This window comes from Cinclus cinclus, chromosome 7, assembly GCF_963662255.1.
Source record: "Cinclus cinclus chromosome 7, bCinCin1.1, whole genome shotgun sequence".
In the NCBI taxonomy this organism is placed as follows: domain Eukaryota; kingdom Metazoa; phylum Chordata; class Aves; order Passeriformes; family Cinclidae; genus Cinclus; species Cinclus cinclus.
Window position 1 is genome coordinate 12,488,761 of NC_085052.1, and position 12,954 is coordinate 12,501,714.

At 49.1% G+C, this 12,954-nt stretch overlaps 1 protein-coding gene across 1 annotated transcript in view; it reads right to left on the reverse strand.

Annotated features, from left to right (window-relative positions):
* Positions 1-10,034, reverse strand: part of CNNM2 (cyclin and CBS domain divalent metal cation transport mediator 2) — a 110,157-nt gene extending 100,123 nt beyond the window's left edge. Inside the window, exon 1 of the mRNA XM_062496184.1 lies at positions 8,465-10,034. Coding sequence (XP_062352168.1) covers positions 8,465-10,034 — 1,570 coding nt within the window. The remainder of the gene's footprint in view (positions 1-8,464) is intronic.
* Positions 10,035-12,954: the final 2,920 nt, after the last annotated feature.

Consider the following 12,954-nt stretch of genomic DNA (forward strand, 5'->3'; position numbering starts at 1 on the left):
GGGACTGCAAGCAAAACAATGACATAACCCCAACAGAAAGCATTATAGAAATCAAAACTATACAGATCTTTTGTGCTGAATGTATGCATTCATCTCCAGGACCCAGTGCCTTTGGCTGAAGCAAAGCTCTTGCCTGGTTAATTAGTAACTGCAGATGATTCCTTTAACTTTTAAACTCTTGCAGCCTCCACAATGATCAGGTTTCAGCTCCCAGATTGACAGGTTTGATACTTACTCTGTCGTTCAAAATACAATTCCTTGATGAGAAGGGCTGTTGTTTCATAGAAACTGAAATTATTATACCAAACAATTCACAAGTGAATGCTTTAATATAAAGAGAGACAACTAAGTCACAACCACATAAGCTTTCGTTGCTTTGAGGTTTTTGTTTAATCTAGGACTTGGATATTTTAAGACAAGTAGGTTACAAGACAAGTTGTTTTTCTAGTATTCTTTTACTAGCCCATTCAAGAAGTCATCATCACCAGTAGGTGAAGAGCAAGTCTGAGTCATGTTTTTAAATCACAAAAACAACCACAAACACCCATGTAAGAATCCCAATTTCAACAGGCCAGCCAAAAGACAAAGAAACACCTCTGGCATTACAGACTGTGTACTACAACAACCCAATCCTCAAAGGCAAACAACTTTTATCATGCCCCATAGACAGCAAAGTAGCGTGGAAAATTCTGGAAGCTATTCTTCACTTCAGTGAAAACCATCTGTCTACCAAGACTCGGGAAGGCTCCCAGACAATTTTAACAGAAAACACAACAACAACGGCTCAAAGATTTCCAAGGATCCCTACCTATGACCCTTCAGAGTGGTAAGTTACTACTGACAAAGACACAAACAGGGAAGAAAACACTTCTGGATAAAAGAGGACAAAAAAAAAAAAGAAAAAAAGGAAAGAGTTAACGGAGACAATTTTAGGAAATCAAAGCTTCATTATTATTGAGAACCAAGAATGCAAAGATAAGATAACCTGACCACTGTGTTAAGAACATTTGGTACATGCAACTGCAGTGGCAAGTCAAAAGAACATTCAATTCCTCTCCAAGCACGACAGATGCCACTGCCATCTCTCCTTCTACTACTGCAACTTTGTGTTTCAAGACAGAGTGCCAAATAGGGACCTAGTTCTTTTAAGCTCACTTTGTGAAAGACACTGTATGGCTTGATGTCCTGGAATAATAACATTAGAGGGAGTTTCAGTGGGTTTCTTGTTGTTTGGTTTTGCACTTTGGGATTCTTTAAAAAGATATGAGAAAACTTCAGTTCCTCTGCCTCAATTAATAACAATATGTTTTGCAGAATCAGAGCTTTATTAATCTATGTTGTATAAAAAGCTAATTAGAACACTATAGGAACACCTCACCTGTTCCAAGCCTTTCCTTTCTTTTCCCTACATCTACCTCTCTTTAAGACCACCTACACTGATGAGGTAATCTCTTCCCCTTATAGTTCTTTAACGAATCTGTCTTTCCATGTCCTTCTCACACATGCTTTGTATATCACCACACCTAGCCCTAGTTTATTCCCAGCATACCTTACTCTACCAACTATTGGGCCATGCAGATTTCTTGGCCAAGGAAAAAGGTGCAATCCTCGAGAAGAAGGTTGATGACAGATTTATGAGTCTCATTTTCTAAGACTGTGGTAAAAAGTGAAACAAGACCCCATTGCTTGATAGTCCTGAAATGACTCTGTGACCTTGGGAAAAGCTAGGCTGGATTAACCACCTGGTATGGACTGTTAGCCATGTGCTGTGGGCAGTAGCTCATTAGCACCAAGTATTTACACTCCTATTTGTAGCTGGTAGGCTGTAATTCAGGACCTTGTCAAATTAACAAGAGTGCCAGGTTGCATGCACTGGGATATGGTTCAGAGTACTCTGTGTTGAGGGCTAGTTTTACAAGCTCCATTAGTGAAACTGGAAGGGACTCAGCAGTAGAAGTGCCATTGGCCTACCTAGACTGGCAATTGCACCACAGCTCTGCAGAGGCACATAAGCGAATGTAAAAGTGAGCTCTTGCTAGGTAGTAATGAAAAAAAGCACAGCTTAGTAGTCTATAGATACGCTTAACACTGCTTGGCCACTGTTTTCACTCTTGTCCTACTTGATCCTGACTAAGCTGCTGTAAAACTAACTTAGGACTCTTAATATTGAGCAGACATTAAATGTTTAAAAGAGGTGAAGTAGTGAGACTTAGAATACTCCAGGCCTTGATTCCTGTGCACGAGGAAGTGTGCCCTCCAAGTGAGCAAGACAAAATCTGACACCAGACAACACCAGGAAGATGAGCAGCTCTTGTCACAGTCTAGTGGCATTGATGCTTCAAGTTAAGCAGCCTAATAACCTCCACAATACTTTCCCCCCACTATAATGATTCCTTCAATAAAACAGGGAGGAGACTCAGACTCATAATACGTATTAAGTGTGAGGTGGCTTACACCCTCATTTCCTAAATTACCAGCTAGAGTGATACCATAGCATGACAAAACAAAACTTTCCTTTGGATGGCTTCACACAGAACTGACAATCAGAAATGTACTTCCAGACCCATCTCTCTCTGCCACTAGCACTACACAACTACAGCAGGAGACACCCACTACTGGTGTTTGTTTCTGCGCAAGAGCTGACAAAGGTTCAGTGTTGATTAGACTTGTTCACAGAGAGAAATAAGCATCTAGGGCTATTTAATAAAGACAGTATCTTTAGTCCCAGAACTTCCTGAATCACAGCCTGATGAGATCAGTAAGCTTCCGTGGGGAACAAAATAAATTGGCTCTTTTCTAATATTTTCTCTAAGCAGCCCCAGCCATTGTCAGAAATGACCTACTGCAGAGGATTCGCTGTTATTGTTCTTATGCCCTCAGAGTCAACTGAAGTTCACTGAGAAAATGTCCTGCTCCTCAGAACCTCATGTCAGCAGAGAAAAAAATGAAACGGACCTGGAAGGACACTGTGATGGTTAAACTACCTGATCAGTTTCCTACACTAATGAATTTCCTCAGAAGTTGATATTCTGCCTCTTTGGTCCATCCTGCTCCAAAACTGGCTACCTGAAGTTTACATCTGTGTCTATTACAGATAATGGACACAGAGAAAGCAGATAGGAGCATGGTTCACTTGTGGTAGAATTCACTCCCACCAGCTTCAGCACAGAAAAGCATTTGCTAACTGAGCAAACAGCTGAGGGGAGGAAACGGCAACTTCTTGTGTTTGTCAAATGTCAAATTGGTTAAAAAGCAATTAAAGAATCATATTCAACACAGGCATCAAATTCAAACCTCTGCTGCTCAAGCCATTTAATTCACTTCCTCCTCTCCCTGCCAGCCACCTGAAACACATGTTTCTTCCAACTCTCATCAGCAAAAGGACTCCACAACTGGGCTCCTCACCAAGGCTGCTCTCCTAGTAGCCTCTCTTCTCTTGGTCCCTATAAAATGTTCCCAGGAGGGAGCCCAGGAAGAACTGGGGCTGCTCCCTGAGGCATTCCCCTTGAAGCCTCTCCCTCAGCATACCAGCAGGAGGGCTGCCTGCAGTAACCCACATCTGCTGCTCTCCAGTGGAACGAGCACGCATCCCCCAGGAGCTCTGCAAGGCCAGCACAGCTCTTGGCAGTGCAGTACCTGCGGGTGCTGTGCTTTCAGACAGCCAAGGAACAGTTTGTCACGAGGCAACCCCCACCCCCACATGCAATTTTTGTTCAGGGAATAAATCTGCAGGCATAGCATGCTAAGACTTCTGTTTCTTGGTGGCAAATTCCTTCCCACCTACCACTCCCCTACTCTCTTCACACAGAAAAGTCTCCACACAGGACCTCCTCAACACTCTCTGTTATATGAATTTCCCCAAAAGGATCAGAGGAGGTGCCTTTTATTAGCTAAGCAGCCTTGAAAACGATATTGTTTTCCAAGAAGTTTTACGTGCCTTTCATAATCCCAGAAAGGATTTATGTAGTTTCTTCCAGTCTCTCATAATGCTGCAGTCACAGGGTTACACGGAAAAAGTGCCCAGGAGACAGACAACCTGCTAGATAAACCAGAAAGTGAGCATTCAGACCTACTAAATCAAAGCTACTCAAGGGAAGACTGGACTCAGACTCAGCAGGTCATAAAACTTGAAAGGAACCAGGAAAGAAGCCACCTACAAACCTGGATTAGAGCTGCACCAGAAACATAAGTGACCTAATAACAAAAAAAAAAAAAAAAAAAAAAAAGCCCCTTAGATCAAGTGACCTAATAATAGAAAAAAATCCCTCAGACCAACAGTAGTAATGGAAAACTTCAGATCCCTGGGCTACAACTTACTTGCTATCCTACCTGTTTCCAAAATGAGGATCTATGTGCTCAATAGAAAAGTAGATCTAGGTATTCTTCCCTGCACTCAGAAGTCAGGAGTTTATGTTTCAGGCTGCTGGGACTTGGTTTTCTTTCAATGGGGAGGAGGAACTAGAATAGAAATGGACAACATTTTTCCCCAATGTCCACTCTAAATCAACCACCAAACATTCATGCTACTAATACCAGACCAACAGAGCCTGAAGAAAGTATCATCAAGCTAAATCTGACAATGTTTTTAGGAAAAAAAAAAAAATCTTTTACGGTCCAGTTGGCAATGATTTTAATAAGAAATCTACGAGTTTTCTCAAGGCTGCCATGTGATTCAGAAAATGAGAGCTGCACAGTTATTGTGGCTTCTTTACAACAGGTTATTAAGCGCTGATCTGTTGTATAAAATAGTGGAAACAGATATAAACAAGATCAAAACATATGATTCAAAGTCCCCAGATAAGGAGGACTCCAACTGAGAAACTCCAAAGCCATCCAGGTCACCAGGAACACAGCTGTAGAAGGTGGGTCAAAAGGCTTGCAGAAGGTGGGCCAATCTTGAAATATTAGTATTACAACATGAGGCTTTTCAAGCTGAATTTTTGCAGCTCCAGCTGACAGAGCTAGAAATAGAATACTTTGTATTTAGGATCACACAGGCAGAGATCTGCCTGTGAAAAACACCAAGAGCAAGTGCCAGAGAGCATTTAAGCAGAGACCTAGGGAGACTGTCAAAAAGGAAAAGAAAACAAGAAAAAAAAATTTTAAAAGCAAGGTCCACACATGTCAAAAAGAAAAAGATCAGTGGAGACTGTTCATCAGCTTCTTTCCAAAAATGACTCTGTGGCTTATTTGATCCCTGCTGCAGATTAGAAACCACAACACAAATCAATCCTGGAACAGGTAACGGCTCGCTCCCCTTTACAGCAATGGCCAACATTAGATTAGCTGGGAGTGAACTCATTTCAAATGAGATACTGCTTTGCTCTGAGAAAAGTCAGGCAGGTCCTGTCCTAGGCCAGTAGAAAAGGTACCTTAGACTCCCCTGCATTGAATTTGAATGATTGAACTCAAACACTGTCTGCTCAACCTGCACACAGGTGGATTTGATAGCGCTGGTAGAAGTTTAAGGTTCGTTTTTAGAAAAATCACACCTATTTCAAAAGCCACTTATTTATTTATTTGCAAGTAAATCATGCTTTTTAGAGAAGAAGCTTGTTTGTGGACTGCTGCAGGAATCATATTTATTCACACTTTAGGAGACTAGAGCAGCAAGGGGGTGGGAATGTGCTGAAGCTCTCTTAAAATTAAGTTTCTTGCCTGGCAGCATGGAATTGAAACAGATACTTATTTTGCAATTGTGGTCAAAGAATGCTAATAATAGGCCCACCACCAAATCCTCCAGCTGTTTGGCCTAAGCACTAGTAACAACCAGAGAACTACTTTCATCTGCAACAGTATAAGGATGCACATCCTGCTGTGTTTGGCTTTTAATTGTCTCCTTATAAGCCTCCATTCCACATTTAAGTTAAGAAGGTTTTGCTTCTGCCCAAACTGTGAGTTTCAAAACCCCACCTACCCAGCTAATTACCAAACTTGCTGGGGAAAAAAAAATCCTCTCTCCTCAAATAACCATATTAACTGACAGCATTATCACATGAGCTGCCTGTTGCACCCAACAGTGGTAGCAGAGGCCTGGGTATCAAAAAAGACACATTTAGGAATTTTGAAGCAAGATGGTTGTGGCAGAAGATCGATGTGATGGGAAGAAAATGATTAAAAACTGTAAGCTTATTTTTTTCCAACACTCTACTGGAGAGTAACATGCAATTTGATTCTCACCCTTAATTTGTACATTCTCATGGGAATTTGGCAAGGCTGCCCTGAAGAAGAAAGCTGGAAGAGCTCTTGCAAAAGACAGTGCGCTATGCCAGATCAAGCCAGTTATCAGTTATTTACATTCATTTGAAAGGACACAAAGGAAGCCACTTATTTCCACTATATCTGCACTTTTTAAAGAGAAGCCAGTTAGGACAAAGCTGATCCTAACACAGGGCTTGCCCATAACAGACCAACCAGCATAGTGACTCTGGAGTAAATATTTAAGTATGCTCAAACAAGTCTGAATTAATTCCCAACTACAGAGACTATTCCAGGACTCAGGAATCTCAGGAGGGAACACACACATTAGGAGGTCATCCTGAACTTGTGCTACTGGGATGTTTCCTAGCACAGGCAAGAGACTGGCTACCAGAGAAAGTGATCTCTAGTCTGCACCTTCCAAACCACCCAGGAGAATTTTTAAGCAGCCTATTTTAAACACCAGTTTCAGGAACTCTAAGGAAGAATTTGGCTTAGCCACTCTTGCAGGATTAAAGTGCACACCTAATTCTCCCAGCTGTTAAATAAAAGGACTGCTATGCTAACACACAAAAGTGCATTCCATCCTTTCAGACCAGGGAAATAAACATAACATGCATTCATTCAGACACATTGCTGCATAAGGAACTAGAAAACACCCACAAGTCTCACCACAGGCTAAGAACCCTATTATGCTATCTGGAGTCTGAACAACATGGACAGAGGGGAAGAAGAACTACCCTTCACTCACACATGCAGCAAAATCCACCTTAACCAGCCAACGATTAAGTGACATCACTGAGTTTCCCACATCCAAGCTGCAGATCCTGCAGTGTAGAAACCCCAGCTGAAGGAGGATCTCCATCTCTCCTTCAACACCTTCAAAACCAAGTAAGATTTCCTCATCTCTACACACAGGCTGAAAGAGATAAAGATAACCACCGCTGCATTGTCAGTAAAAAGCAGGAGTATGTTCATCCTCTATCCACAAAGATGAAATTAAGATGAGTTAACCCTTCAAACTCCCAGAACTGAGTTAAGCAGGATGCTTAACATCCAATACCATGACATAAGAGCTTAGCATGTGAACAAAAAAAGCAACTGAAACTTAAGTCGTAATTTAAACTTACCTGGAAAGAACATTCACCAGCTCACAAAGGTTTTTTCCAAGGTAATGTATGCAGTTAACAAAAAGTGAGCTCAAATATTCTCCACTAGATTTCCTCTCTCAAGCAAATCAACCCCAGGAACCAAGCTGTTCCATGGTAGTTTGATCAGATCTCCCAGGGTAGAAACAGTCTGGTGGCACTCCAAATAACCTTTCTTTTTCCAGCACAGAAGTCCACACATCCAAACTGTTCGAAATTTCACAACTACTTTGAAAGCTCCCTCCTGCACAGGCCACAGAAATTATTATTTGGCTTGCAGTGAGGAACAGATTTTAAAAGGAAACAAAGATGTTTTTTCCTTTCTCATAAGCAAGAGCTTCTAACAAGAATTAAGATGCATTTGTCAAGTCAGCACCACCTACAATCAAGGGAAAGGCCGAAAGCCTCAGTCCTGTTGATGTAAAAGCTACAGCAAAGAGGCAGAAAGGGTCACGCCTCTACTGAGCCTGTAGTCCTGAAACACAGGGTAGCCTGGGGAAAACGAGCTGTAACTCTGAAGTGCAGCACCAGCAGGTGCTTTGGAATATATTTTAAGACATCAAAATGATTTATGAGTTACAAGATCAAAGTGTCAATCAAAGTAACTGGAACAGGAGCAGAGAGCTGAGGTCAGCTGGCTGAGCCTGTGAATGAAGCTAAAATGCCTTGTTTATCTCAGCACGTGTGTGCACTGAGCCTGAAAGACACCCAAGCAGCCCACCCACTCCTCCCCATCAGGCCAGCTGAAAAAGCACAAAGAAGACACAGCCAAGGAATGGGCGCAGATTCCCATTAGTGGTTCTCACTATAACAGACAGATGAGCGGAAAAGCAAGAAGGAAAACAACCTTGCTTGGCACCATGCCCACACACACATCCTAGTGCAGTGGGAGGAAAAAAGGCTGCGGGCACATCCCAGCCGTGGATCAGCTTTCTGGCCCAGGGAAGGAGCAGATGTGGCAGATTGTTCACTTACAGTCTGGAACACACCTTCCCACAGCCTTTGGTGAGCAGGAATCTGAGAGCCCCCTGAGGAGCACCCTTGCTGCAAGTAGGTGGATGCTGACCACCACAGAGCAGCATTTCCCCACCACACCCCCACCAGAGGCACAAGCCCACCTTTCTTGAACTCCTCCAGCATGGCATCGAGCTTGGTGTCATTGAAGACAAAATGCAGCGGGTGGTTGTAGAAGCGGGTGATGGTCTTGAGTGGCGTGCAGTCATCAGGGTCCACAAAAGCCAGGTCCTTAACGAAGAGCAAGTCCACGATGTTGGAGCGATCGCCCTCGAACACAGGGATGCGGGTGTAACCGCTCTCCATGATCTCGGACATAGTGTTGAAGTCGAGCACAGCCTCAGCAGCGATCATAAAGCAGTCTCGGAGGGGAGTCATCACATCCTCCACAGTCTTGGTGCGCAGTTCCAGGGCTCCTTGGATAATGTTGAGCTCCTCCTTGACTAGATCATTATAAGGGTCGGTGACCCGCAGCATCTCCAACAACTTCTCACGGTTATAGACCGTGCCGATCTCCTGGCCCAGGACACAGTCCAGCAACTTGCTGACAGGGTAGGAGGCCGGGAAGGTCATCATCATGAAAAACTTGGTGAGGAAGATGGTGTTGGCGCCCACGGCCAGGCCGTGCCGAGAGCAAATAGCCTGCGGCACGATCTCGCCGAAGATGACGATACCGATGGTGGAGACCACCACGGCCACCAGCCCAGAGCCGGCAATGTCATCCAGCAGGATGGTAAGCGTGGTGTTGACCAGCACATTGCCCAGCAGGAGGGAGCACAGCAGGTAGTTGCCCTGACGCCGCACAGGCTCAATGCGCTTGGCGTAGTTCTTCTCTTTGTCCGTGCCACAGTTCTGCACGATGCGCAGTTCCATGGGGTCCAAGGCCATCAGGCCCAGGTTGAGGCCACTGAACATGCCCGAGAGGCACAGGAGGAGTGAGATGAAGATGACCTGCAGCCAGAAAGGCAGCAGGAACTTCTTCTCCTCGCCCACGATCATCTTGGTGTCCTCGCCGTCATGGTAGATCCAAGTGGTCTCACCCCAGGGCGGGGGTCCCGCCGGCCCCTCGGCGCCTGCCAGCCCTCCGGGAGCCCCGGGCCCCAGGGCGGCGGCGGCGGGAGACGAGACGGAGGTGCACAGGTAGTAGGACTTGCTCTTCTCCGTTTTGCGCAGGGGCTTAATCTCGATTTCGATGATGCCCGAGGTGCGGCGGTTGAGCACGATGTGCGGCAGGATGATGATGTCCGAGGTACGGATGCCGCAGCGCTGCGGGGCCCCACCGCTGCCCGCCGACCCGCCGCCGCTACCGCCACCGCCGCGCCCCGCCGGCCCTGCCGCCGCCCGCCCACCCCGCCGCCGCTCGTGCTCCGTGAAGGCGATGCGCGACCACGTCTCGTTGTTGATGTTCTGCCCGTAGACCCGCAGCTTCACCCGCGTCCGTTCGCTCACCCGCAGCGCGCCCCCCTCCATGAAGGAGACGTCGTCCGTGTCCTCCAGCCGCAGGCCGATGATCACCGTCTCCTCCGCCGCCGGCGGGGGCACGACAGCGGCGGGCGGCGCGGCGGCGGAGGCGGGCGGGGGCCGCCGGCCCAGGCAGCCGCCAAGCAGCAGCAAGAGCAGCACCCGCGCCCCCCGGCCGCCCCCCGCCATATTCCCACCGGGCAGCACGGCCATCTTTAGTCAGGGCTCAGCGCCGCCGCGGCCCCGCATCACCGCGCGGCGCCTGCGGCGTGCCCCGGCTCCCCCGGCGGCGGCGGCAGTGGCGGCGGGCGCAGCGCGCGCTCAGCTGCCCGCGGGACCCGACGGGCGGCGACTGCCGGGCCGGGCCGACCAGCGCCGCCTCTACCCGCGCCCGCCCCGCCCCGCCCCGCCCGCCGTGAGGGGGAGCTGCCTCTGCCCGGCGCCACCAATCAGCGCCCGCTTGCTCGCCAATCAGAGCCAGGCCACGCCCCCAACCCGCACCGCCCCCTCTCCAGCCCCGGGGGCGCGTGACTCCGGTGTGTACGCCGGGCGCGCGGGGGTGGGGCCGGCCGTGCGGCCGCGGCCAATGGGGGAGGCGCTGGGGACCGTAGGGGGCGGAGCCCTAGGAAGGGCGCGACCAATGGGGGTGCGGTGCGGCCGACGCGCGCGGCGCTCGGCAGGAGCGGCCCCGGGAGCGGCGGCCCTGGGAGCGGCAGCCCCGCGGCACGGGGCGGCCAAACGGGCCGGGCGATCCCGCTTCCCCCCGCCGCTCCCCTCGTACCCGCCGCACCGTTCGCCCCCTTCAGCGGCCCGGGAGCGCCGCCCCGCGTCCGCCCGCCGCCCCGGTCGGCGGTCGCGCGGCGCCCCCTGGCGGCCCGCCGCGCCTCGTAGGCCCGGCCCGACGGGGCGCATCCCGGTACCTCCCGCCAGGATCTGCTGCGGCGAGAGCGGCTCTTTCAGCTCTGCCCGTTCCCCAGTCGGCCCCGAGCCGCCGCCGGCGCAGTACCGTGCGGTGCTCAGAAATCGAGCTGTCGCACCGCGGTCCCCGGGCACCCACCGCCCCGACATGTCCTCGTTTGTGTCGCGCCTGAGAGCGGAATTAACCATTAAATACTGAATACGGACGGGCGCGCTCCTCCTTTACCTCTGCCCTGCTCCGCCGTGCTGGGGCGTAGGGTGAGTGGAGCCGGGGTTTGGAGCTTCCGTTGAGGCTGTCCAAAGCCGCCCCAGTTGTCCCGCTTCGCTCATCCTCATTTCACGGATGCACCTGTAAATTACTGTGTCCCACCGCCCTGAGAACGCGGCTGGTTCCAAGGCTCGGCTGCTGTGCTTCAATCCCAGCTGGGACAGCACACACCCCACACCTGGCCATCATTACTCCATGTCCGTCAAGGATGAGGGAGCCAGGAAACAGTTCAGCGTCCTGGAGAGCCAGAGACGAACAGCCATGGGAGCAACCAGTGTGGTTTGTGGTGGCCGACACGCTTTAGAGGCAGTAAAACAGCCTCCCTGCTCTTTAAGTGCTTGGAAAATGGAAGAATAAATTGTGCTGGGCAACCCAATACAGTGTGGACCAGAGCACAATGCTCTGGGGGCTGTTGTCACAAATCTTCCATGGGCCCAAACATTGAGCTTATCCCAAGGGAAGTTCTGCAGGCTTGCTCCCCTAAGGAAGTGGCAGATGTCTCTGAACCTCAGCGACACCATGTTAACCACATGGTTAGCAGGGACTCAGGAATCCTTTCCCTTGGAGTGAATCAGACCACCACAACCTCTGGCTGCTGCCTTCACAACACCCTCTCTGCCTGCCGAGGGAGAACACCAATGCTGCAGAGTTTCACACTAAGGGAACAGGATTTGGGCCATCTCTACAATCACCAAAATACAGAGACCGGGGTGTTGGACAGATTACGCTGGGGTTCCTGACATGGGAAGGAGCTGCTGGACCTCCTCTTTTCATACATTGGGAGCTGAAAACCCCAAGGCTGTGCATGCACAAGTAAAGCCAGGCAGAGAGGACACCACTGCATCCACAGCGTGGATTCTAATGATCCACATCAAAGTCAAGTTCTCTTAGCTGCTTCCTGCCTGACATGCTGAGAATTTGGGAAAAACACAATGCTATGGAAATGCAGTGACATTTGAGCTGTGGCCTTTTTCTGTATGCACAGAGTGGGGATCTCGCTGTGGGTGCAGCTCTTCCCAGGCAAGTTGAAAGGCCACGCCAGGGACTCATGTCTTTTTAATGAAGGGATTTGCAGGTAGGACCGCCCCACCTGATCACCCACTGGGAAGGTTGTCTTTGATAGCAGGAGCTAATTGCTGCAAACCTCCCATGATGAGCTGTTTGGGAATTTGGATTAAGTCTTCCTAAGTAATCTTGGAAGAGGGCTGGGGGTGGGGTGTGTGTATTAAATGGCTTCTTCCTCCCAAGGTCCCATCAGTGAAGTAATTCCACAAAATTACAGAACAATTTCAGGTGTCCTGAACACCTGGACCCTCCTCAGCCACTGCTACTGCTGCTGCTACAACAGAGCATCCTTGGCACTGACCACTGCTTCTTTTTGAACCCAAATTTTATTGGGCTTTGCTTCTTAACTTGCCCCATGACACAGCAAGATGATGCTTACATGTCAGAGATAGGAAATTTGGTCCCTTCTGGAAAATCACTGTGTGAGGAGAGGTGGAAAAGGTCCCTTATTTCTAAATTTAGCTGTTCAGCAGCCCCTAGCCTTTCCCAAACACCTTCTGCAGCCCAGGTCCAGCATGAATCCAGGTGGGATTCATGCTGGACACCGGGAATGCAGCCCATTACCTCCCACCACAGCCTAAAAGCCCTTGCACTTTGCTCTTTGCCTGCTGTGGGATGCAACTGGATGTGTTTCTGTTTTTCCAGAATTGCTGTATTTCCCTGCACAACTGCAGGTGCGATGCCTGCAGGGGACTCAGTGCTTTGCAACTAGATGGAGCCCAGGGTAAAACAGAAATGTCAGTCGTGCTGCACAGGGAAAGAGAGAGCAATCCCCATCTCCTGGAACAGCCTGAAGGGCAGAGACTGTCCCTGCCTGTGTGCCCAAGCTGGCAGCCACTGCCAGCCCCACAGTGGGGGGACCCACTGGACAGACCCTCACTG